This window comes from Ovis canadensis, chromosome 7 (genome assembly GCF_042477335.2).
Source record: "Ovis canadensis isolate MfBH-ARS-UI-01 breed Bighorn chromosome 7, ARS-UI_OviCan_v2, whole genome shotgun sequence".
Classification (NCBI taxonomy): domain Eukaryota; kingdom Metazoa; phylum Chordata; class Mammalia; order Artiodactyla; family Bovidae; genus Ovis; species Ovis canadensis.
In genome coordinates this window covers 14264057-14289622 of record NC_091251.1, presented here as the reverse complement: position 1 = coordinate 14289622, position 25566 = coordinate 14264057, and the positions used below count along the sequence as shown (strand labels likewise).

The 25566-nt window shown below is 43.7% G+C and overlaps 1 protein-coding gene, 2 long non-coding RNA genes and 1 other non-coding gene across 15 annotated transcripts in view; 2 read left to right on the top strand and 2 right to left on the bottom strand.

Annotated features, from left to right (window-relative positions):
* Positions 1-6616: 6616 nt before the first annotated feature.
* Positions 6617-7984, bottom strand: LOC138443244 (uncharacterized). The gene is made up of 2 exons (XR_011258039.1): positions 7708-7984; positions 6617-7267 (listed from the first exon to the last, which is right to left on the bottom strand). It is a non-coding gene; the product is annotated as an uncharacterized lncRNA (long non-coding RNA).
* Positions 7985-10345: 2361 nt separating this feature from the next.
* On the top strand, positions 10346-14123 carry LOC138443242 (uncharacterized). The gene is made up of 3 exons (XR_011258037.1): positions 10346-10885; positions 11323-11398; positions 11779-14123. It is a non-coding gene; the product is annotated as an uncharacterized lncRNA (long non-coding RNA).
* On the top strand, positions 11105-11241 carry LOC138444472 (small nucleolar RNA SNORA13). The gene has a single exon (XR_011258497.1). It is a non-coding gene; the product is annotated as a small nucleolar RNA SNORA13 (small nucleolar RNA).
* EPB41L4A (erythrocyte membrane protein band 4.1 like 4A) overlaps positions 13212-25566 on the bottom strand; it is a 284958-nt gene continuing 272603 nt past the window's right edge. For 8 of the 12 annotated variants that reach the window (XM_069595261.1, XM_069595266.1, XM_069595264.1 and 5 more), the window contains 5 exons: positions 22835-22882; positions 21647-21715; positions 21042-21152; positions 19425-19506; positions 13212-13874 (listed from right to left, as the gene is read on the bottom strand). In XM_069595261.1, coding sequence (XP_069451362.1) covers positions 13746-13874; positions 19425-19506; positions 21042-21152; positions 21647-21715; positions 22835-22882 — 439 coding nt within the window. In that variant the 3' untranslated portion in view covers positions 13212-13745. Of the gene's footprint in view, positions 13875-15615; positions 15792-19424; positions 19507-21041; positions 21153-21646; positions 21716-22834; positions 22883-25566 lie in introns of those variants that run through there. The other 4 variants (XM_069595263.1, XM_069595267.1, XM_069595272.1 and 1 more) reach the window with 1 other exon arrangement.

The window sequence follows — 25566 nt, the reverse complement described above, 5'->3', positions numbered from 1 at the left end:
TGTCTGCATGCTTAGTTGCTCAGTCGTGTCTGACTCTTTGCAACCCTTTGGACTGTAGCCCGCTAGGTTCCTTAGTCAATGGGATTCTCCAGGCAAAAATACTGGAGTGGGTTTTCATGCCCTCCTCCAGGGGGTCTCCCCAACCCAGGGATCAAACACACATCCCTTATGTCTCCTGCACCGGCAGGTGGGTTCTTTATCCGCTGAGCCATTGGAGAAACCCTTAATTATGTAAGATAAAGAGTTCTAAATTTTGCCAAATCAAGTTATTTTCTTACTCCTTTCATTTATTTATTTTTAAAATAAAGATTATTATTTTGAAAGGTAATACTTCCTCATGGTCGAAAAGTAAGGAAAGTCTATTATGTCGCTATTCACTGTAATCAGTTTCTTCCAGAAACAGCCATTAGCCTAAGGTTAAGTTTAGTAAGTCCTTTCTTCAGTCAAACATTTTCACTTAGCCTTTCTATTATTTGTTTTTTCCCCATTTAATTCTTTAAACTATGCAGGACTTATTTTGATTTATATCGGGTAATATTCTTTTTATTTCCAAAATGACAAATTACTCCCATCAGTGACATGCGTGGGTTGAAGCCCTCCCATCTCTGCTGATTTGTGATGTCTGCTTTAAGATACATTAAAATTTAACATACATAACAAATGTTTATGAGTTATACCTTCTATTTCATTGATAGGTGAGTGCCTATGCCAAACCCTTAATTATCTTATGAAACTGAGAATGTTGTAATATTTAATGTTGGAATATACATTAATATTTAGAGTTAGGTAAGGAGTTAGCCCTCCACCATTACTCTTCTTTTTCTAAATTTTTCTGGCTATTCTCATTAGTTTCTTGCTCTAAATGACCTTCAGAATAATTGTGTGAAGTTGCAAAAAAATTTAACCAAGTTACTTTAATAAAGAGACTCTGAGAATTGCTCTAAATTATAAATTATTTTGGGAAGAGTTATTACCTTTACAGATAGATTGTTAGTAGAAAAAGCAGGATTAGTGATAAGCCTTCTGACACTCTTAAGCTGGATGGCTTTTCAAGGACCAAATTGATGAAGAAATGCAAATTCTTCTGTACCTGCAATGTGGCAGGAGATATGCAGAGAAGTCCCCTAATTCCAAAAATTTAAAATGCTGGATAAAATATTTTAAAATACCTTTATAAATGCATGGCTGAGTTGGCTAAAAAATAAGGGAAGTCCTCAGAGGCCACACATAAAAGATAGCATGAATCCAAAGTAAGTTCTGGAGCTGGTATGTGCCTGGGACATCTACCTACCTATCCCTGGTGGCTTACAGCTTAAGCTTCACAGGGTCAGTTGGAAGTTAGGAGACAGGATACAAGGCCTGAGCAAGCGGGAAACAGAACGACGCATCCATATGTTAAGTGAACGAGGCAGGGTGGTAGGGAGTGAATCACGCTACAGAGAGAAATAGTGGAGACAGTTATCCCACTTTTTATTAGGAAGGATAAAATGGGGGAAATGCCTCCCTAGAGAATGGCTAGCACCAGCTCTCCCTCACGCAGGAGGGCACACAGCTGGTTCTCTGTGGAGCAGGTGGGACGGCCTGACAGCGCCTCCTGAGCGGTAGTGGTGGCAGTGGATTAGTCCCTAAGTCACGTCCGACCCTCGTGACCCTGTGGACTGGGGCCCGCCAGGCTCCTCCGTCCATGGGATTTCCCAGAATACCAGAGTGGGTTGCCATTTCCTCCTCCAAGGGATCTTCCCAACCCAGGTCTCCTGCATTGTAGGTGGATTCTTTACCAACGGAGCCAGCAGGGAAGCCCAGATAAAAGTACCCTAAATCCCCAGCAACACCACACATAAATTTTTTCTAGAGGAACACACCCAAAAGATTACTACAGCTTAGTTTCCAAAGAACATATGCTTACAGTTTAAAAAAAAAAAAAAACCTATAAGAAAACATATAACATATGACAGTGAGTTGAAAGACAACTTTAATTTCTAACCTTGAGAATATCGAACGAGTGTGTTTATATTTAAATATAAATCTCACATATATTTTTGAGAAATAAAAGGGGGTACATAACAAGGAACAAAGGAACAAAAGATATCATAAGTAACCTACATCTCTGAAAAAGAACCAAAGAGAAATGCTAGAAAAATAATTTCTAATAATTGACATCAGAAACTCAGTCTCAGCATCTGGCTCAAAACGGCAACGTAAGAGGCTCTCTGACCTCACCCTCCCAGAGACACACTGAATCAACAGCTGGACACAAGACAATTTCCTCTGAAGAAAATCCAAAAAATACTAGACTCCTACTCACTGGGCAAATGAGAGAAAACTCACATCAAACCAAGGAGAAGCTGAGAAACAATCTTGCCATAATCCCCAGCCCTGGTGCAGCAACACCTAACTAGGAGGGAACTCACACCTTTCAGCTTCTCCCTAAGGAGTGAAGGATTGAGACCGCCAATCTGATGCTAATTTTTAAGACCTCCACCTGAGAGATGAGTACCTAAAACATCTAGCTTTGAAAACCAGTGGGACTTGCATCCATGAGCTACACAAGGCCACAGGGCTCTAAAAGACAGTCCCTAAAGGGCTCACACAGACTTAGCATGGCTAACCCCCAGGCCCAGCACAGAAGCAGCAGGCTGAAACCTGCCCAGTCTTTCCGTAAAAGAGGCCTATTTGCATATTTTGGTAACAATGATCTGAGGAGTAACTTCTAATTTAACAGATATCCAAGGGCTGACTTCATTTTTACCCTCCTTCTCTGGTGACTCAGATGGTAAAGCGTCTGTCTACAATGTGGGAGACCTGGGTTCAATCCCTGGGTAGGGAAGTTCCCTGGAGAAGGAAATGGCAACCCACTTCAGTACTCTTGCCTAGAAAATCCCATGGACGGAGGAGCCTGGTGTCCATGGGGTCGCAAAGAGTCGGACACGACTGAGCGGCTTCACTTTCATGTCACTTTCCCCTATAATTACTGTTTTTGACCTCATATCTCACATATTTTTGGGTGTGTATCCCTTAACTGCTCATTGTGGATTAGATGATTTTAGTACTTGTATTTTAACTTCCCTATGAGTTTTTCACATAGTTGGTTTGCTATGTTTATGGTATATTTGCCTTTACCTATTTTTCCTATTGCAATAATTGTGTTTCTAGTTGTGGACTTTTGTCTTTCCCTTAGAGAAACCCCTTCATCATTTCTTGTAAAGCTGGTTTGGTGGTGCTGAATTCTGTAAGCTTCTGCTTATCCTTGCAATTTTTCATGTCTCCATCAAATGTGAATGTAAGCTTTGCTGGGTAGAGTACTCTTGGTTGTAGATTTTCCCTTTTCATCACTTTAAAATACATTGTGGCACTCCCTTCTGGCCCGCAGAGTTTCTGCTGAAAAGTCATCTAGAGCTTTAGGTGAGTTCCCTTGTATGTAACTTGTTGCTTTTCCCTTGCTGCTTTTACTATCTCCTCTTTATCTTTACTTTTTGCCATTTTAATAAAAAATGTGTCCTGGTGTAATCATCTTTAGTTTGATTTTGTTTGGGTCTCTGTTTCCTGGATCAACAAATTTCAAAACGCAGCAGAATGGAGGCGGAATGGATACACTCCTCAGAAGGAGGACTTAACGAAACTGACTAAAGAAGAAAAAACTTGAGTGGTTCAATCATTATAGAAACTGATTCAGTAGTTTGAAATGTTCCTACAAAGAAAATTCTAGGTCCAGATAATTCTTAAAACGAGGTTTATTTTTTACTTTAAAAACTTCTGACTTTATATTAAATTCTTCAGAGAAGACAAAAAGAGGAAAAAGTCTCCAAGTAATTTTATAAAGCCAGTACTGTATAAGCGTACTCCACAGAACATTTTCCTGATTAACGTTTTCGCAATAAATTAACTCTTGTATTTAATACTCCAACATCATACACCACATATATCATTCAAAACAACAACAGAGCGAAGTCGGAAAGAGAAACGAATAAACATCGCATATCAACGCATATAGATGGAAGCTAGAAAAATGGTGCCGACCAGCCTGTTCACAGGGCAGGAACGGAGAGCAGACTTGCGGACACAGCAGGGGAAGGAGCGGGAGGGCCATCCTGCGAGAGGAGCGTGGAACCACAGACAGCGCCGTATGCAGAACAGACAGCAGCGGGAAGGCTTACTTACACGGCGAAACACAAGGTGCTCAATCCTGTGCTCTGTGACAACCTAGAGGGGTGGGACCGGGGTGCTATGAGGGGGCTCAAGAGGGAGCGGCCACGTGTGCGCTTATGGCTGGTTCATGTTGACTGGCAGAAACCAACATCTACAACAACACTGTACAGCAATTACCCTCCAGTTAAAAATAAATCCTAAAAATTGAAAAAACTGACTATATACAAATATTATATTTAGGACCCAAAACACATTTTTACCAACAACAACAAAGGTATAGGGAATGCCCTGAGTTGCATTACAAACGGAACTGGAAAAATGTTCCCAGCTTCATCTGTCAGCAAATCACAAACCATACTGAATTTCAATGAAAGGGGTATTCCATATAGACACCATTGGTGATGGAAGAAGCACTAGAGTACCATACCATCTTCAGTGTGTGTCATTTTCTGCCACATTTCCACACTGCTTTTCATATTTCGTATTGCTTTTTTCCCCCCTAGTTTTGTATTCTGAGAACCAAAAAAGCTGAGGAAATGTTAAAGATTAATGGAGAAAGAAGCAAACCAAGCAGAAAAGCAGTAACAATAAAAGAGATTATGTTACTGCTGACAAAGCAACTATTTGTTCGTAACTATATAGTTTGGTGATCAGAAAGGAAAGTCATGGATGTTACAGCCGATTGTTACAGTTTTTATTTAATAGAGCTTTGTTTAATATATTTTAGTTATATTTTATGAAACTAGTTTGGGTTAAGGACTAACTCATTATAATTTTACCATTTAAAATGAAGGAAATAGGCTCCCAGAAAATGTTTTTGCATAGAATATCTGTAATTTGTTCAGAGACAAGTTACTAATATTAAGTAGATATCTAGGAGCTTCCCAGCTAGAGCAATGGGAAAGAATCCAGCAGCCAATGCCAGAGTCAAGGATTCGATCCCTGGCTTGGGAAAATCCCCTGGAGGAGGAAAGGGTAACCTGCCCAGCAGTCTTGCCTGGGAAATTCCACGGACAAAGGAGACTGGCGGGCTATAGCCCATGGGACTGGGAAGAGTCGGACACGGCTGAGCAACTGAGCACAACGACAAGAAGAACTATCTGTATGAGTGAGCGAAGTCGCTCAGTCGTGTCCGACTCTTTGCGACCCCATGGACTGTCACCTACCAGGCTCCTCAGTCCATGGAATTTCCCAGGCAAGAGTACTGCAGTGGGTTGCCATTCCCTCCTCCCGGGGATCCTCCCGACCCAGGGATTGAACCTGGGTCTCCCACATTGCAGGCAGATGCTTTCCTGTCTAAGCCACCAGGGAAGCCCTAAACTATCTATATAATTTGAGCCAAAACTGTCAGAGGGACTTTCCTGGTGGTCCAGTGGTTAGGAACCTGCCTTGCACTGCAGGAAACACCAGTTCAACCCCTGGTCTGGGAAGATCCCACACGACACAGAGCAACTAAAGCCCCGCGCCACAACTACTGAAGCCTGTAAACCTGTGCTCTGCAGCAGAAGCCACCGCAGCAAGGAGCCTGAGCGCCACAGCTGCAGGGCAGCCCCTGCTCGTCGCTACTAGAGAAGCCCCCGCGCGCGGCAGCGAAGACCCAGCGCTGCCAAAAATAAATGCACAGGTGTCTAAACACAGAGATTTAAAAAAACCATCAAAGATGGTATGAGAAAGATAAACACAATCCCCTCTTGTTCATACATATAAATGCAGTAATTCCAAACAGAACAGTTTTTGAAATTCCAAGTGTGGTTTCTCCCAGAAATGTAAGGCCGGTTCAACAATAGCAAATGTATTCACGCAATTCACCTCATTAACACATTATAAGAAAAAAACCTTGCGTTCATCTCAATAGAGGCAGAAAAAAAAATTTAATAAAATTCAATATCCACTCATGATATATAAAAAAAAACTATTAGCAAACTAAAAATAGGACACTTCTCTAACCCAATAAATGATAAAATGCATTAAAATGTCATACGTCATACATACATGTTGAAACTTTACAAGCATTCCTTTAGAGCTGTGAACAAGACAAGGATGCCTATTATCATTCTATTCAACAATATCCTACATGTCCCAGTCTGGGCATGCACACACACACACACACACACACACACACACACACAGAGTATAAGTAGAAAGGAAAAACACTTCCATAGATAATATGATTGTTTAAAGAGAAAATCCAAGAAAATTACAAATGATTTTAAATTGAGTATTCAAATTATTTAATATCTATTGGATTTTATATCAGATCCCTAACTCCCAACATAAAGAAAATGTCAAACCTATGGATTAAGCACTTCACAATGAAATGTGCATAGCTTATCTGCAAAATTTTCCTGTGCTCCTGATGAGAAAATTGAAGCAGGACGAGGAGCAGGGGAAGAAAAACAGCCCACTTCTCCCTCTCCACCCTTACAGGGTTTATTAGTTTTCTTTTGCCACCATAACAAATTAACACAAATTTAGCAGCTTCGAACAACACAAATTTATTATGACAGCTCTGTAGGTAGGAAGTCTGGCATGAGTTTCAGTGGACTAAAATCAAGGCATCAGCACGGCTGTGTTCTTTTCTGGAGACTCCAGGGGAGAATCTGCTTTCATGCACACGCGGGTGGCTGGCAGATTCGGTGCACACAGCTGTAGACAGGAAGTCCGTGTTTGCTGGCTGGCTGTCAGATGAGGGCCATTCCCAGATTCTAGATGCTGGCCATCCAAAGATCTTCCTCCTCCATCTTCAAAGCTAGCAACGGAAGGCTGAGTCCTTCTCCTGCCTTCTCTTCTGCCACATCTCTCTGACTTTTTCTCTGCATTTTTTATCTCCTCATTGCACGATCCCTGGTATTAATCACATCTGCAAAGCCCCCTTTTTGCTACATAATGGAACATATTCACGGGCTCTGGGAATTAGGATGTGGACACCTTTGAGGGACCATTATTCTGCCTACCAATCAGAACAAGGAAACTGGGTTTGTTCCACGCTTGCATTAACACTGTAGGTAGCCTGTACATCTTTCCATAATGCCTCCACTCCAACAGCACAGGAAATCTCCCTCTCTTTTTCTCACGTCCTTTCTGCTTGTGTTGGCTGAATTATCAGGCTTTCCTTCCTAGGCTATGTGAGGTCGAAGCAGACGGGGAAGATGAAGAATTTAGAGTCAATTTCCTGACACTAACATTAATCCAGTAATTGAAACAAATGCCTTCTATTCTTGAACTATCCAGTTTAGGGATGATTTACAAGGGGCGGATGAGAAAGAATAAGGTGGGAAGAAAATGTCAAGACATTAAAAGAAAAATAGCAGCATAGTACCCCCCTTCCTTAAGACGTCAACCCAAGAAGTTTCCATACTTGGGATGGCAGTAAACAAGGAGACTACAGCTCATCAGAGTCATTAATTGGGTGTCACTATGTACTGTACAGCGTTAACTGATTCCACAAGCCTTGCTTAAATCTTTAATCTATGTGGTCCATAGCAAACTCTGGGACACAGTGAAGGACAGGGATGCCTGGCATGCTGCAGCCCATGGGCTGCAGAGTCGGACACGACTTACGACTGAACAGCAACAACGTGGCACGTGGGCTTCCCAGGTGGTGCAGTGGCCAGGAGTCTGTCTGCCGGTGCAGGAGACACAAGAGATGTGGGTTCAATCCCTGAGTCAGGAGGATCCCGTTGAGGAGGAAATGGCAACCCGCTCCAGAATTCTTGCCTGGACAGTTTCATAGACAGAGGAGCCTGGTGAGCTACAGTCCACAGGGTCACAAAGAGCAGACATGACTGAGCAATGGAGCAGGCACCCATGCACGCATGCGGTACCCAAGTAAAGGTATTACCCTATAACACAGAACCCTGGGCTTAGAGACGTGTCATTTACCCAAAAGCACAAAAGTCAAAGCAAGAAAGAAAGTCAAGTCGCTTAGGTGTGTCTGACTCTTTGCAACCCTGCGGACTGTAGCCCGCCAGACTCCTCCGTCCATGGGATTTTCCAGGCAAGAATACTGGAGTGGGGTCCCATTTCTTCCTCCAGGGGATCTTCCTGACTCAGGGGTTGAACCTGGGTCCCCCTCTACCTCAGGTAGACTCTTCAACGTCGGCCCACCAGGGAAGCCAAAGGTCAAAGAGCTGGACAGGAACCTGGGTCGGCTGGCTCCTCCAGCCAAAGGACATACCCTCTCACTGACTTTCCCGAGCAAGAGGGCAAGATTGAAAGTTCCCATAATCCCCAAACTGTACCCTTCAGAGTCTTCAAATAACACTCTTTGAGGAAGCCTTCTCCCTTTCCAACCTTTCTCTCCCCAGATGTTCCAGAGACTTCCTCATGAAGGTCTTAGATTTATTTACCTTTTCATGGTCATTACACCTTTACTTCTGTATGGTCTCTGCCCCTGTTGTCCCAATGGTGATGTTATCGTTCAGGCTAGTCCTTGTGGGATGACCACTGGACTACAGGCATTAAATTATCCGTTTCTTTTCTTCTTCCTTCCTTTCCTCCTTCTCTTTCCTCTTTCTGCTTCTTTTTCTTTCCTCACTTCTCTCTTCCCTCTTTCCCTTTCATCCCTTCCTTCCTTCGCTCCCTCCGCTCTCTCTTTCTTCCTGCAATAAGCTTCAAAGAAACAAAGGAAGGTGCTGGGCTCAAGTCTCCGGTGCTTCTCTACTAGAACTCAGAGGTGCAAGGAAACCACACAGTCCAAAATGCTACAGTCTTCATCCCTCCCATGTTATGGCCATCAGCAAGAAACCAATGAACCACCTCTACTTTCTTTCAGTGCTAAAAATCAATTTTAAAATTTCAGCATAAAATCCCAACACCTTACCACAGATAAAAGCCCCGTATGATTCGTCCCTGCCTGTCTCTTCCGCTGCATCTGATGTCAGCCTGCACTTCTCCCACGGCTCTAGCCACGCTGACCAGGGCCTGCTTCTGAGTGCCAGAAATGTGACTCGTCTGAATTGAAATGTACTAGAAATAAATACACTGGATTTCGAAGACTTCATAGGAATAAAAGAATGCAATGTATATCATTAATAATTGTATAGTAACAACATGTTTAAATGATAATACTTAGCACAGGTTGCAACTCTGAGTTTAACTTGTTCCTTTTTTTAACTTAAAAAAGGTTTTATTGAGATATAATTGACATCATACAATGCACCCATTTAAAGTATGTGATTCAATGGTTTTTAGACATATTCACAGATATATGCAACCATCACCATTTAGAACATTTTCATCTCAAAAAAACCCCCCATATCTTTAAGCTGTCACCTCCCTAGCCATTCATTCCCAGCCCCTCAGTTCTATGCTGCTGCTGCTAAGTCGCATCAGTCGTGTCCGACTCTGTGCGACCCTGTAGACGGCAGCCCACCAGGCTCCTCTGTCCCTGGGATTCTCCAGGCAAGAACACTGGAGTGGGTTGCCATTTCCTTCTCCAATGCATGCACGCATGCTAAGTCGCTTCAGTCGTGTCCGACTCTGTGCGACCCCATAGACGGCAGCCCACCAGGCTCCTCTGTCCCTGGGATTCTCTAGGCAAGAATCCTTCTCCTAACTTGTTCCTTTTAACGTGCATTTCTAAGATTTAAGACATTCGTGGTTCGCACTCGATTCCTACCGGACTGCGAGGCTCTATGACATTTTCGCCTCCTTTGTTTCCGTCTTGGCACTTAATTAACACTGATGAACTTACGGGGTGCACGTTACCTGTTTCGGGTCTTTCTCACAGAAACAGAATGTAAGACAGGAATTCTGTCTCATTCACACCTGGTTCTCAGGCATTTAGAATAGAGCGTGAAGCACAGTATATATGCAATAAATATTTCTGGAATGAATGACCTTACTCTTCCTCAGCTGGAGACGGTGAGCTCTGCCTCTCCTCCTCAGAACACGAGGTCTCCGGTCCTCTGGACTACACCCGCAGCTCAGCGCTGACCGCGTGCTCCTGACACTGGGAGGAGGGGTGGTTGAGTGTCCACACTGGGAAAGAACTGCCCTCCCGCAGAAAGAGCTGCTCGCTGGGCTCCGCCGGCGGGCGCCCGGGGAGAGCAGCCGCGCCCCTCGCAACTCTACCCTTGCCGCCCCGCCCCTCTGCCAATCACTGGGCAATTCGCCCTCCGGCCACACGGCGGCGTCTGGCGAGGGCGCGGATGTCGATGGTGCGGTCCGTCCTCCCCGCACCCCTCTAGCAGTGGGTCCTTCCAGTCGTAGAAAAGCATTGTGGGAAGGCGGCGCATCCTTTCTGGCCTCGGCTCGCGGTGGGGATGTTCCTTTGCTGGAGGTTCGGCTGGCTCGGGTCGTCCCGCAGCCAGCCCTCTGAGGGCCCGGGCGCCGGGCAGGACCCTGCGGCCTCCCTGAGTCTTGGGAGGCTGCTGCCGCAAGCGGGCCGGGCAGGATGCTCCCGGCACCTGAACGCGTGGAGGGCAGCGGCCTGCTTTGGCCTCCGCCACGTTGTCGCGGAGACCTCAGGAGGCTCCAAGCGGCCCCGAGTCTGCTTTTCCATGCCAGGAGATGGGGCGATGGGGGTGGGGGCTTTTGAGTTCATCGACTGTGTGTCAGGGAATTTCTAATGAGGGGATTTTGTGCGTGTGAAAGGGAAAGGCTTCACCGTGTAACAGCACGTATGCCGACCATGTGGTGTGAAATCGGGTCAACGCGAGTGTCACTTCGGGTGTGGATCTTGATAACTATGTCATGGTGCAGAATTTGGCGGAAATGAGCATCACCATCCTTGCAGGTGAGTTTTCTTGTTCTTACAGAAAGGATCAGTTGCCTCGAGATTTTAATATTTTAGCCATCTAATAGAGTAATTAAGCGTTCCTTATCCAGTTGGATTCTGAGTCGTAGAAGAAAATGTAGAACTGGGCTTAGTTGCCCTCTGAACAGTGAATCTCGGCCCGTTGTCTTAGGGTTAGCACCTCGGCGCCACGTAGCATTCCTTATGCGGTTTTCTTACCGCCTTTGTGTTGCCCATTCACTTTTGGAAACTAGTGGATGTGGTGTCAAAAAAGGCGTACACAAAACACTTTCGCAGCTTTTTTTCCTGCCCTTGTATTTGATGTCTTTGGTGTAGGAGCTGCCTAAGTAACATACGCTCATATTATTTACACAGGTAGTTTTGATTCTGCAAAGTTAAGTGTACCCTTCTCTTAACCGGTTTTAATTTTTGTTCAGGTGAAAGATGGACGCTGAAGCATAGACTGCTGCCAACTGAATACTTAACTATCTGGAAGCATGAAGATGACCTAAGGTAGGGTGATAGTTTTGAATTATTGATAGTTGTCATAACAGCAGTTAATAGTAATGTGAATTTTATCTTTCTAGATGGGGGTCCTTTTCTGGTGGGTATTAGTTTATAATTGTTACTAGTTCATTAATATTAGTACTGCTGTAAACAGATTGTTAACTGCAAATGGGATACCCTCATCCCATTTATCATGAAATCTTCACATGATTTTATGCGTAGTAGCTAAAATTTTAAAAACCACTTGGCCAGCTCTCAAGCATGTTTTATGTTGATGTATGAAGTCCAGAAGTGCATGACTTAGTCCAGGAAAGAAGCATGTACTGAGTTTATAAGTCTTGAAGTAAATGTTCACTTGTCAAATTGAGCGCTTTATTTTTTTTTAGGCTGTCCTTGGTGAGGAATTTGACAACTTGATCTTCAGGAGCTGCTTAGAGTATTTAAAATTTCCAGGATTATTTTTAAAAAAAAGTGCTTTTGGACAGCCCATAAATGTACATATAAAACAGTGGGACTGTAAATAAAATAATGTGTTTCTTGGAGGTTTGTGTGTTATGATTTAACTGCTAGAACATAGCATTCTTTCACTGAAAGATCAAAAGGGGGCAGATCACTTAAGGCTCTGTTTAAAGCAAGGGAAAGCCATGATGGAAATGTACATTTGCAAGAAAAGCAGTGCCGTGGGCCAACTGGAGGCTACTACTGTATGCCATATTCTGTCTGTGCCAGAGCTGACCACCTGGGAGAAGGGTGGTGGTAAAGTTAGGAGAGAGAGAGTTAAAACTATAACAGCCAGGAGTTAGTGATGAAGGGTACATCCACAATGGTGATGGTGGTGATTGCTAGGTGTGCAGTCTTGTACATTCACAAGATGAGCTAGGGGAGCAGCTCTTTGAGCTAGTCTATTTGAATTGCCTTAGAAATCTAAGTGACTCCTTGATACTACACTGGTCTGTAGTCTGAAAGAAAGTGAAGGTCGCTCACTTGTGTCCAACTCTTTGTGACCCCATGGCCTGTACAGTTCATGAAATTCTCCAGGCCAGAATATTGGAGTGAGTAGCCTTTCCCTTCAGCAGATCTTCCCAACCCAGGAGTCAAACTTGGGTCTCCCGCATCGTAGGCAGACTGAGCCACGAGGGAAGTCTGTAGTCTGTGAGAATAAAACTTGGCCACGGGAATAAGTGTGGTCCATGAGGGTCTAGATTTGAGAGACTCAATTACTGATGTAGAATAGGGGGAGCTGGAAAGGACAGAATGGCAGGAGCAGTGAGAAATGCATTAAAGTAAAAAATACTGCAGGATAGCTTGAGAGTTAACCTTGTGATTTGGTGACATGAAAGTCATGTCTGAGGTCTGCTTTAGTGGAACAGTGGGGAAGAATCCATATTTGAGATGGTCTGAGATAGCACATTAGGAGATCAGTTGAGCACACTGGTAACTGGAGAAGGGCCTGGTGGTGAGATTTGGCTGTCTTTACTAGCTGACAGGAAGAGGTTGAATACATGAGGCTGCAGGGATGAAAAGGCTGAGGGAGCTGGGCTCCAGGGCATGTCAGGTAGAGGGACAGGAGAAAAGGAAGGACATGGGTTGATGGCAGCCATGACGAGGTCTGTCTTTTGTATCAGGGGAAGATGAAAGATCCTGTAGGAATATGGCTTCCCTGTAGACTGCAGTCATCTGCCAAGAGGAAAGGTCTGAAATAGTGTTCTGGAAGAGTTAGCCAGGCAGACCTTTCAGGTTTAAGGTCATGAATTTATAAGCTGAGGTCAAGTGAAATCCGCACATAACTTCTGACAGCACCAGACAAGGACACTAGAAATTAAAAGCAGCACTTTTTTTTTAACATTTGCAAATAGCCAATGAAACGTAATGCCACAAAATACAGTATTACAAAGAACATTAATGTGAATAAAAATATCTGCAGTGAGAAAGTGATCTCTAAGTCACGCATTTGTGCACAGGCAGAGATCTACCTAGAGCAGGGAAGAATCTTTTCATTCCCCTTAGTGCACTGCTGCATAGCTACCTGGCCACAGTCCAGGCTTCCAGAACTTTGATCTGAAGCCTCTGGTCTTGATGGTGGCAGACAAGATGCTTGGGAGTTTCCAGGAAGGTAAACATGGCATCAAATGAAAAAGGTTTTATAAGACTATCATCTTTCCAGTTACCAAATAAAAAGGCCCTTAGGCACAAATATACTGTAATTAAACCTTTAAAAGACGCAATAGACTCCATTATTTTCTTCTGAAGAAACATTTCTGCAGGTCCAAGATATTTCAATAATTATAATTCACAGTTTCAAAGTAAAGGTGGCACACATACCCTCCCCACCCCCATCCCAAGCCCATTGGGATTAAGTCTCTATCTTGAGGCGTGATGCTTGGATAGTTTTTATTGTTTTTGCTGTGTATTTTCCAGCCATATTGCTTGTAGATGTCTGAGATTTTTCTTCAATCAGGCTATCTTTAGACCCGTTTCTTCTCTGGAAAACAATATTTGAAAAAAGAGAGTAAGATTCAGAGAAGAAACTACAGCCAAGTAAATTTAATTAACACATTAGAAATAACTAAGTCATCAAGTTTTATTTAGGAAAAGTGTGTGATACCAGGCTGTACAAATATTCCCTTTATTTAAATAATTAGGATAAATGTGTTTAAATCTTAAAAAGTTATATGTGCGTAACAAATTTTGTTTAAGAAAGTTAGTAATAAATCTCAATCCATTTCCCCCAGTTAAGTGTCTTTTCTACTGAGAGGCTAACCCAGCCTCTCAGGCCTCTCTTCAGAGGAGGGGCAGAGAGATGAAGAGAAAGGGGAGTTTGGGATAATTTTTAAGCTTCTCTGATTGTATTTTCAGTAGTCACTGAAGAAACCTCTCAACACAATGCCCTGGGTGTCCTCATCCCTGAGGGCTGGAGCTCCCTGGCGGCTGGGGCGGGGGGCCCCTCGCGGAGAAGCGGGAGTGAGGACAAGGGGCCTGAGCGCCACACGCAGGGCTGCGGCTCGAGGCTCGCGGGCGCCTCCCGCAGCCGCGGGGAGGCCACCGCGCCCCCTGCCCAACAAGCCTGCCCGCTCGTGCCTTCTGGGCTGCCACGTCGCCTCAGTCGTGTCCGACTCTGTGCGACCCCAGAGACGGCAGCCCACCAGGCTCCCCCGTCCCTGGGACTCTCCAGGCAAGAACACTGGAGTGGGCTGCCATTTCCTTCTCCAGTGGGTGAAAGGGAAAAGTGAAAGTGAAGTCGCTCGGTTGTGTCCGACCCTTCGCGACCCCATGGACTGCAGGCCACCAGGCTCCTCCGTCCATGGGATTTTCCAGGCAAGAGTGCTGGAGCGGGGTGCCACTGCCTTATAGATGGCCTAAGCTGTCAGTAGATCTGCGCTAAACAAGCATATTTACTTCCCCAAAAGTATCTCCGCACACATAATGAGCTACACTCCAGAATTCTATTATTCTGGGATTCCTCTGGACTGAAGCCACCCTCTAAAAAAGTTGTCTTTTATCTGTTGCGGGACTGGCTTAATTTTACTCATATTCAAAGAAGCACTGATGGAATGATTTTGCTGAGCATAGGGAGTACAAATCAAGCTAATTTTGGAGTCAAACACCTGTTTGGGATAGCAGATTTTTAGATAACCAGAGGGGTAGGAGGAGGACACCAGAGCATGAGTCAGGGCAAGGGAATATAGCGTTAAGACAGCAGAAGAATCACTACCGTTTAAGTTTGTTAGGCGTTGAACCTCTCTCTTCTGCCTGCAAACCTTAAGGGAAATGAATCAAAGTTCCAAATCCATCCCACTTTAACCAGCCTTCATAAAAAGTGAGATGAGATGTAGGCAGGCCAGGCCACTGGCGGAACTCTGGCATCATCGTGGAACTTAGGAAATGCAACTGTCCCACTTCCCCATGTCACTCGCATCCTTTTTCCACATGGCAACCAGATCAGCAGTTTCCTTTTGGCACAGAGAATGATACAGAACGAAATCCAAACAGACTCTCTCCCCACGGCACCTAAGGCTCTGCGTCACCTGCCCTCCTTCGCCTTCACTGGGCTCAGACCTCCAGCACCCAGGCCCTTCCCAGCCTCAGCACTGTTTACCATGCTCTTCCTTCTGCTTCCATCAGCCTTCCACGAGTGCTCACATGGTTGGCTCCTTCTCACCTGAGAGTTTCAACTTTCCAGGTTGCTTTCTGAGATGGCCATGTCTATCTAAAGTGAAGTCACCTGTCTATTTTCTAACTCAGACCTTTGTTTCTTCATAATGCTTACCTAGTTTTTGGTTTTGTTTCACCTGTTTACTGTTATGTGTCAAGGCCAAGAGTCGCCATCTTCTATCAAGAGCAAGGTCATAGACTCCGCCTGTCTCTGGTGCATACTGTTTTTCCCTCCCTGCAAACAACCCTTTAAAAACAAAAGCAATTAGCTCCTGGACTGTACAGAAGCAGCTGCTACTGCTAAGTCGCTTCAGTTGCAGCCCATCAGGGTCCCCTGTCCCTAGGATTCTCCAGGCAAGAACACTGGAGTGGGTTGCCATTTCCTTCTCCAATGCATGAAAGTGAAAGTGAAGTTCTAAGTCGTGCCCGACTCTTAGCGACCCCATGGACTGCAGCCTACCAGGCTCCTCCGTCCATGGGATTTTCCAGGCAAGAGTACTGGAGTGGGGTGCCATTGCCAGCTGCAAACTAAATTTATGCTATGGGCTGTAGTTTGCTGACTGCTCCAGTGAGTGCCTTGTCATTCCTTAGATGTGCTCCCTAGATACTTATTGAATTCAGTATCAAAGGTGTCCCAGAGACAACCTTAGATTCAGTGCCATTGATCAGAAGATGCATATGAGTTGTTCCTGTGTGCAGCAAAGTGATAGCTATTCTTTCAACATTTCCTGTAAGTTTCTTGAGATTCCTAAGTGGTGATTGGGGGCTTCCCTTATAGCTCAGTTGGTGAAGAATCCGCCTGTAATGCAGGAGACCCTGGTTCAATTCCTGGGTCAGGAAGATCCCCTGGAGAAGGGACAGGTTATCCATTTCAGTATTCTAGGGCTTCCCTGGTGGCTCAGCTGGCGAAGAATCCGCCTGCAATGTGGGAGACCTGGGTTTGACCCCTGGGTTGGGAAGATCCCCTGGAGAAGGGAAAGGCTACCCACTCCAGTATTCTGGCCTGGAGAATTCCATGGACTGTCTAGACCATGGGGTTGCAAAGAGTCAGACACGACTGAGTGACTTAGAGAGTCTAGTTGACAAAGCAGAAATACAATGAAATTCTCATTTGTATTGAAGCCAACTTAAATTTAAGACAAAACAAAAAAAAGCTCTGAAAAATAACAGTGCTTATTAATCCTCCTAGCAACCTCAAGAAGTAGTTATTATCCACATTCCAAAGAAATTTAGTTTAGAAGTTTAACAACGTTCAAAGCCACTCAAGTGGTGGTGGAGAAAAAAGAGACACCTGTGCAGGTCCTGTCTGAAGGTGAAGTCTAAACTACTAGTCATGAATGTCATTTTTTTTAATTGCTATTGACTTAAATTGTTTGGACAACCTATTAGCTCTCCCAGATTAATCAAAAATTATGCAGATTTTAGTGGAAGCTGTGGTTAACCACGCAGATCTCTATTCCAGACTGAGGCAGTCATTCCCCAGCATATTGAAGAGACAGCTGCCATACAGCTCAAAACTGAGCCCCACCCTGGGCTGAGGAGGCCACCTCATCCATGGTCAGGACCCCCTCCCAGGGCGCCCTTTATCCAGTCACTTGCTACCTGGTGAGTGTTTAAGGTTCAGCCCCCTCATCTCCAGGTGGGAGGAATCAGAAGGGCCATCTTGGCTCCAGAACTCCCCATGGGACCATCTGATGCCTTTACTGGGGCTTGTACCACTCAGTTCAACTCTTGCCTATCTTTTATACCCCAACAAGTATTGATCCTAACAGCACTTTCCAATTAACTTCCCGAATGCAAACCTCCATCACAGAATCTCTTCCTAGGGAACCTAACCTAAATTGGCACAGGCTTTTATTGTCCTTGCTCAGTTCAGCTCAGTTCAATTCAATCACTCAGTCATCTCTGACTCTTTGCGACCCCATGGACTGCAGCACGCCAGGCTATCCTGTCCATCACCAACTCCCGGAGTTTACCCAAACTCATGTTCATCGAGTTGGTGATGCCACCCAACCATCTCATCCTCTGTTGTCCCCTCCTCCCACCTTCAATCTTTCCCACTCCAACACCACGGTTCAAAAGCATCAATTCTTCGGCACTCAGCTTTCTTTATAGTCCAACTCTCACATCCATACATGACTACTGGAAAAACCATACCTTTGACTAGACAGACCTTTACTGGCAAAGTAATGCCTCTGCTTTTTAACATGCTGTCTAGGTTGGTCATAGCTTTTCTTCCAAGGAGCAAGTGTCTTTTAATTTCATGACTGCAGTCACCATCTGCAGTGATTTTGGAGCCCAAAAAAATAAAGTCTCTCACTGTTCCCATTGTTTCCCCATCTATTTTCCATGAGGTGATGGGACCAGATGCCATGATCTTAGTTTTCTGAATGTGGAGTTTTAAGCCAACTTTTTCACTCTCACTTTCATCAAGAGGCTCTTTAGTCTTCTCTGCTTTCTGCCATAAGGGTGGTGTCATCTACATACCTGAGGTTATTGATATTTCTCCTGGCAATCTTGTTTCCAGCTTGTGCATCCTCCAGCCCAGCGTTTCACATGATGTACTCTGCATATAAGTTAAGTAAGCAGGGTGACAATATACAGCCTTGACGTACTCCTTTCCCTATTTGGAACCAGTCTTGTTCCATGTCCAGTTCTAACTGTTGCTTCCTGACAACAGATTTTTAGGAGGCAGGTCAGGTAGTCTGGTCAAAGACTTTGGCATATAAAATAAAGCAGAAGTAGATATTTTTCTGGAACTCTCTTGCTTTTTCGATGATCCAGCAAAAGTTGGCAATTTGATCTCTGGTTCCTCTGCCTTTTCTAAATTCAGCTTGAACATCTGGAAGTTCACGGTTCACATACTGTTGAAGTCTGGTCTGGATAATTTTGAGCATTACTTTACCTGTGTGTGAGATGAGTGAAACTGTGCAATAGTTTGAACATTCCTGGGCATTGCCTTTCTTTGGAGGTGGAATGAAAACTGACCTTTTCCAGTCCTGTGACCACTGCTGAGTTTTCCAAATTTGCTGGCATATTTGAATGCAACAGTTTAACAGCTTTGTCAGCATCAACAGAAAACTGGTCCTTGCTCAAGTCATCAACAAAAATGAATGACAGATACGCTGAAGTCAGGGTTCTTAGGTTGTCCATGAACTTCCTGAATCGTATGCTTATGTGCTTGAAATACACGCTTACACACATTTTTATGGGAAAAAGATAGTAGTTATAATTGCCTTTCAAAGGGATCCATGATCCAAACAATCCACTGTGAACAACAAGCTGATACTGATCCATTATAAACATCACAGATACAAATCTATCCAATAAGCTTATATAACCTCCATTTTTTTCTATCTTGTTAAATATAGAGTGAGAGATAATGTCAAACACTTTGTTTGCTACAGCGTTCCTCTGGTATAGCTATCTAATTCAGCCGAGTGTTAAATTGATTTTGTTAAGGAAGCTAGATGCTTTGCAATGTCCTTGAATTCCTCTTTGACCACATTTTTAATACATCTCCAGAACAAGTGTAACTCTCCTTGACTGAGAAGACAGAAAGAAAATGGGAATAAAACAGGACTTCAGTAATTCTGCCTGCTATCAGTTAACAACAGAACACGGGTCCCCTTATCCTTATTTCTCTGACTCAAAAAAAAAAAAAAAAAACTTACAATCTTTGTTTCCATTGGCTTTGCCCCAATTCTCACTTTAGAGTTTACACTACCTCTAGCTGTCACTTCGAACTTTCCAGGTTGTGCCTTGTCTTGACCACACACCCTTCCTTCCTTCTCCTTCCACGTTTTATACATGCTATTTTTTTTAAACATGGAACCTCGTCATCAATACAATACCCACTTAAAACCTGATTATTTCCTACCTGATGAACCGTGGAACCACCAGAGCCCTGAGCATCTGAAGAACGGGTCACAGGAAGTGGAGGTACAAGGTCGGTTTTTGAACTGCAGAGAGTGAGTTTTAGAATTAATGACTGAGACAGTGCCTAGAAGGACAATTTGAGCTGGAAAAAGGCTATAGCAAAATAAACAGGTTTTACATATCTTACGTTCCTTATAGTTACTACTACAGTGCTTTACACAGTGAGGCATTTAGTAAATGTTTTTGAATTAAGTTCAATGGGTTAAGTAACTTACCTCAAATCACAGCAAATAAATAGAAAAACCAAGAATAAATTTTAAGTACTGTGATGTGTGTATAAATGGCTTTTTGATTTGTTCCTAAAGAAATACTTATTGGCCATGTATTCTTTTTCATTAAAAAAAAAAAAAACAGCTGTGGAGCTATGGACAGCAATGTTCTATATTTTATAAGCAAACAAAAAATTGAAAAAACAAAAACCTAACCTATATCTCTCTCTGATGGGCTAGTCTATCCCCAATTTATTAATGCTTATTTTAGTTTTAAGCCTTAATTCTGAGTTTAATGGTTAACATTTCTACCCTGCAATATCAAGCACATGAATTTCCATGGGGCTCCCTGGTGGCTCGGTGGTAAAGAATCTGCTTGCAGTGCAGGAGACCCAGATTCAATCCCCGGGTTGGGAAGATCCCCTGGAGGAGGAAATGACAACACACTCCATTATTCTTGCCTGGACAATTCCATGGACAGAGGAGCCTGACGGGCTACAGACCATGATATCATAAAGAGTCAGACATGGCTGAGTGACTAACACACAGACAGCACTTTCATAAATGGATGCCTAATTATTTTGTTAACACATTCATTTAAATATAGCACTTGCCGTGTTAAGCTGAAATACGGACACTTTTCTCAAAAGAAACACTAAAGAACACAAAGAAACAAACTACTGTAACACGTAATACTTGCTACAGTAAAAGAAAAGATAAGATGCCATCGATTCAAAAAGAAACTGTTATGCCAGTTTCTCTCTAATATGGATGCATTTATCATTCAAAATAGAACAGCTCGTGCATTTTTCTGCCTTCTAAAAGCTTCAGTGCATAGCTTGGAAGGGCAATGCATGCGTGCTAAGTCACTTCACTCATGTCCGACTTTATGCGACCCTATGGACTGTAGCCCGCTAGGCTCTGCTGTCCATGGGGTTTTCCAGGCAAGAATACTGGAGTGGGTTCCCATGCCCTCCTCCAGGGAATCTTCCCAACCCAGGGATCAAACCTGTGTTTCTTATATCCCCTGCATTGGCAGGCAGGTTGTGTTTGTTTGTTTGTTTGTTTGACCACTAGAGCCAGCTGGGAAGCCCTTGGAAGGCCATAATTCAGTGTAATTATAGTCTACGTCTGTGCTATCCAATATGGTTGCCACCAGCCACACATTGCTGCTTAAGTTTAAATTAATTAAAATTACAAATATTAGGTTTCTAGTTTCTAGGTCACATGAGCCACATTCCAAATACTCCATGTCCACAGACACAGAACATTCCTATCACCGCAGACAGTTCTGTGCTCTGCTCCCTGGAGCTGTGATGGTGACGGCGTACTCGCGCCTGCCCACTTACTTCACTTCTGAGAGCACGGACCGCTCTCCATCTGAGCACTGGGACCTGCGATGCTGGCGGTGGCTTCTCGGTGAATGAGAATGCCGGATGCGGACTGGGTCACCTTGAGTCCTGAGCAAGCAGACAAACCACGGAGACAAACACGCCAGAAGTCAGAATGGGACCGAGCTGGGGTTTTCTTTAATATTGTAACTGTGAAGGAATATAACTGAGAGTTTTAAAAACTTGATCTCTCTGAGCTTGGAAAGCCTAAATGGCTTTCATTTCACAAGTTAACAAAAGAAAACTACCTCCATCATAACATGCAAATAAAACTTTATCATACAGTTGACCCTTGACTAATACTTGCTTAGGGATACCAACCCTGAGTGAAGTTGAAAATCCCCATACCCCTTTACAGTCTATAGCACAGAGAGTGACCTCAGTATAGAATGACAATAATTAATTATAATACACCCTTTTCTACTCCTTCCTCTACAGTTATTTTTACTTTTAGTTAAAATGTTAAGACAAGGCACTGAAAGGAACACCTCTGGAGAGTAAGAATAGATTACTCATTTACAAATATTAATAAAACTTTTTAAGAAAGGTTTTCAAAGACATACTCTATTTTAGTGTATGGAATCTCTTTTAATTGTTCTTCTGACAGTCCAGATGGATCCACAAGCTCCTTTCTAGAAGGGAATGAGCAAGAGAATGAAAGTTTTGACATAAATATGAACACCATTTACAGTTGGCAGGTGAGTTTTCACCTTTCTAATCTTGTCTCAGCTTTAAGAAAAAGAAAGCCCTTCTTTTCTAAAGAAATCTGAGCGCCAAAGAATTGATGCTTTTCAACTGTGGTGCTGGAGAACACTGGAGAGCCCCTTGGACTGCAAGGAGATAGTCCATCCTAAAGGAGATCAGTCCTGAGTGTTCACTGGAAGGACGGATGCTGAAGCTGAAACTCCAATACTTTGGTCACCTGATGCAAAGAACTGACTCACTGGAAAAGACCCTGATGCTGGGAAACACTGGAGGCAGGAGGAGAAGGGGACGACAGAGGATGAGATGTTTGGATGGCATCACCAACTCGATGGACATGAATTTGAGTAAGCTCCGGGAGCTGGTGATGAACAGGGAGGCCTGGCGTGCTGCGGTTCATGGAGTAGCAAAGAGTCAGACACAACCGAGCGACTGAGCTGAACTGAATCTTGTCTTATAACACAGTGTTAATACAACTAATAGAGATATAAGCCAGGAATGAAGAGTAAGAAAACTGGTGTCCATCTGGGACTTCCTTGACAGTGCTGGGAAGGGACTCTGCCTTCTAATGAAGGGGTATGGGTTCAATCCCTGGTCAGGGAACTAAGATTCCACATGCTGCAGCCAAAAACTAAAACATAGACATAAATAAAACTTAAAAAAAAATACTAGTATGTTTTTAAGGGGGAAATGGGAGGAAAACCTTTTCAGTAGCTCTTCTACCCTCTTGCAGTGTTTCTTTATTCAGGAGAGAGATGACTCGCCAGCATCTCCTATCTCCCTAAAAAGATCTGCTTCTCTCTCCTGTAGCAGATGTCTTTTCCTTGGTATTTATTTACACAATGTTGGCCTCTCTGAGGCTCATTTACAGGCAAGGCTGACTGGCCTCAGGAGAGATGGTGGGGCTGCCTGCTGAGGCACCACCGCCAGGTGCCAGGCTCCACACAGTGACGGCAGTGAAGACCACCTCGCAGGCTTCAGCCCTAGGCTGCCTCTCTGTGTCCTTATAAGCGCCTTCAAACCACGTGAGTTTTAAAAACAGTACTCACTGGATATGCTTCCATAGCTCTTCTTTCGCTTGGATATCGGGGCTTCTCCTGTAAATAGAAAGAACAACACTCATCTCAGCACACATGCTTCATCCAATGATCTAACCTCTAACTTCAGCAGAGCCACAATATTACCAGTTTCCAGACTGTGAAGTTCTTATCTGCCAGCTGATACCAGACAAGGAAAGACTGAATAGGGAGAGCTAATGTGGGATGGTTAGCACAAAGATAGCAGACAATTTATCTGCTAGTCCACTAAAAAAAAAAGAAAAGACATAAAAACCAGCCACAACCAGGGCTCCATTTAACAAAGAGCTTAGCAGTAGCGGGGCAAATCTACAGTCTCCAGTGGTGGTTTTACAACGAAGACTGATCTGAGGCTTCTGTTTCTGGTCCTTCTAACTACTTCTCAGTTAAATCAAAAGAATTAACCTTAATGTATTAATATGGAGAAGTCCCAATGCGAGCTGTGATCACGCAGTAGAAGCAACACCACAAGGGGAAGGAAAATGGTGGGGCAGCCAGGCTGGCAGACCGTGTGCCGCTGACTCGCTGTCCTTTCTCGCTGCATCTGACATTGCATTTCTGGGCGAAGACCTGGGTTCACAAGGACTGGAGCATGTCTGTGGCCCATGCTGCCATCTTCCCATATGCCCATCTCCACCCCGTCTATAGACTGTACAAATTTCTCCTCTAAGAACTACTTGAATAGAAACTGTACCACTATGTTTAACTTTCTAGAATGAGAAATTCAAAGCCAGCATCCAGGTGTTCGGGGTCCCCATAATAGCAGCGAGAACTAGAAATCTATGATCACAGCAACTGTTGCCACAGAATGATTTTTTTCCCCTAGTGAGAAAACGATAAGCTTTCATCAGTCCTTTCAAGAGAACCAAGTTCTAACAAAGGCCCAAAGAAAAGACCTAAACCCCAACAATTAAAATGCCTGCAGCTAAACAAAGCCACCGATATGCTCTCCTGTGGAATTTTAAATTTATAATCTGTATCAGCATTTCTGGGCTAAATATCACTTTCACCATATGATATTATCATCACTTTCATTTTTCTCAGTTAATAAGGGCAGCACTGAGACATTCTGGTAGGTCTTTCTGGGCCCACAGAATATAATAAACTACTTTCTCACAACTGAATTGACTAAGTAGTTTTTTCCTTTGTAGAGAAAGAAAAAAAAAAATTTGTAGACCTTTTAATCCACTCAAAAGGAGTTAAAACACAGAAGGGTAAGGGAAACAGAATGCAGCCGTGGTCTCAGACATATAAAATACGGTGTTGTTAAAGGCAGAGTTTGTTATCAAAAAGAAAATTGTAGGCTTAAAAACCTTAAAATGCTTCTTTGGAAGAATCTCCTATACGGGATCTGCCTTTCCTACATGCGGCTGATCTAGTTCACTAGACAATACATTAGCCCAGTCAACTGTACTGCCAGAGAGAAGGTACTAACATTGAAAAGCACTAAACTATTATTCTGTTCATATACAAAAAGATGAAAGATGGTTCCATTGTAATTATACACCAGCATCTGATTCTCACAGAAAGTCCCCCCAAAATCCTCAGTATTACATAGCATCTAGGTTAGGAAGCGATTCTGCTGGGAATCACGCTTGTTTCAGGACGGTGCAGTGCTGAGGCTGTCCTAAGGGCAGGGTATGTTGCCCCCCCCACTGCTGACACTGGGGTCAGATGTCATCCGTGGTTGCTGGGGGCTGTCTTGACCACTGTAGGACGATTAGTAGTACCTATGGACAGGGAGGCCTGGCGCGCTGTGGTTCATGGGGTTGCAAAGAGTTGGACACGACTGAGTGACTTGGACTGGACTGAACAGCCTTGACACCTAGATGCCAGTAACACCTCCAGTGAGGCAACCGAACACATCTCCAGACTTCACCAAATGTCCTCTGGGAGGAAAGACTATCCCAGGGTGAAAACCACTGGTCAAAGGTATGATACCGTAGTACAACAGCCAAAGGCTGGTGGCGGAAGGAAGCGGTCAAATGATCGTAAAGCTCCACTACGTGGGTGCTGAGCACCGCTAGAGAATGACAGTGAAACAGGAGCTAATTGAACCTCAGGAGAATGAAGGAAACGGCGTAACTTGACAGCAGGAGGGAGGAGGGGAGGAGAATGACAAAATGAGGGGCAAGGAGGACGCGTTCCCCAAGGCTGCCAGCCCCAGGCCTAGTGGAAGATGTGAGCAAAATACAAACAGCTGGTAACAACAGATATTCCTGAGTGTCGGAATTGCACCTAATTTCATTATTTACATTTTCCTATATTGTCTGATTTTTTTTCTTTTAGCCAAGAGCATTTCTTACCTTAATTATCAGAAAAGAAAAAAAAATAAGGTTATTTTCATGTTTTATACTTATGGGTGATTCACATTGTTGTACAGCAGAAACCAACACAAAAATTGTAAAGCAATTATCCTCCAGTTAAAAATTTAAAAACATTACTATTGGGGGGAGGAATAAATTAAGAGTTGAGATTAATACATACATACTGCTATATATAAAATAAACAAGGACCTGCTGCACAGCACAGGGAACTATATTCAGTGTCTTGTAACAACCGATAAGGGAAAAGAATCTGAAACAGCACACACGTTACTGAATCACTTTGCTGTACTCCTGAAACCAGCACAACACTGAAATCAATGACACTTCAATTTTTTAAAAAAGGTGTTAATGCTGCAATTCCACAAGAAACGTCTTTCA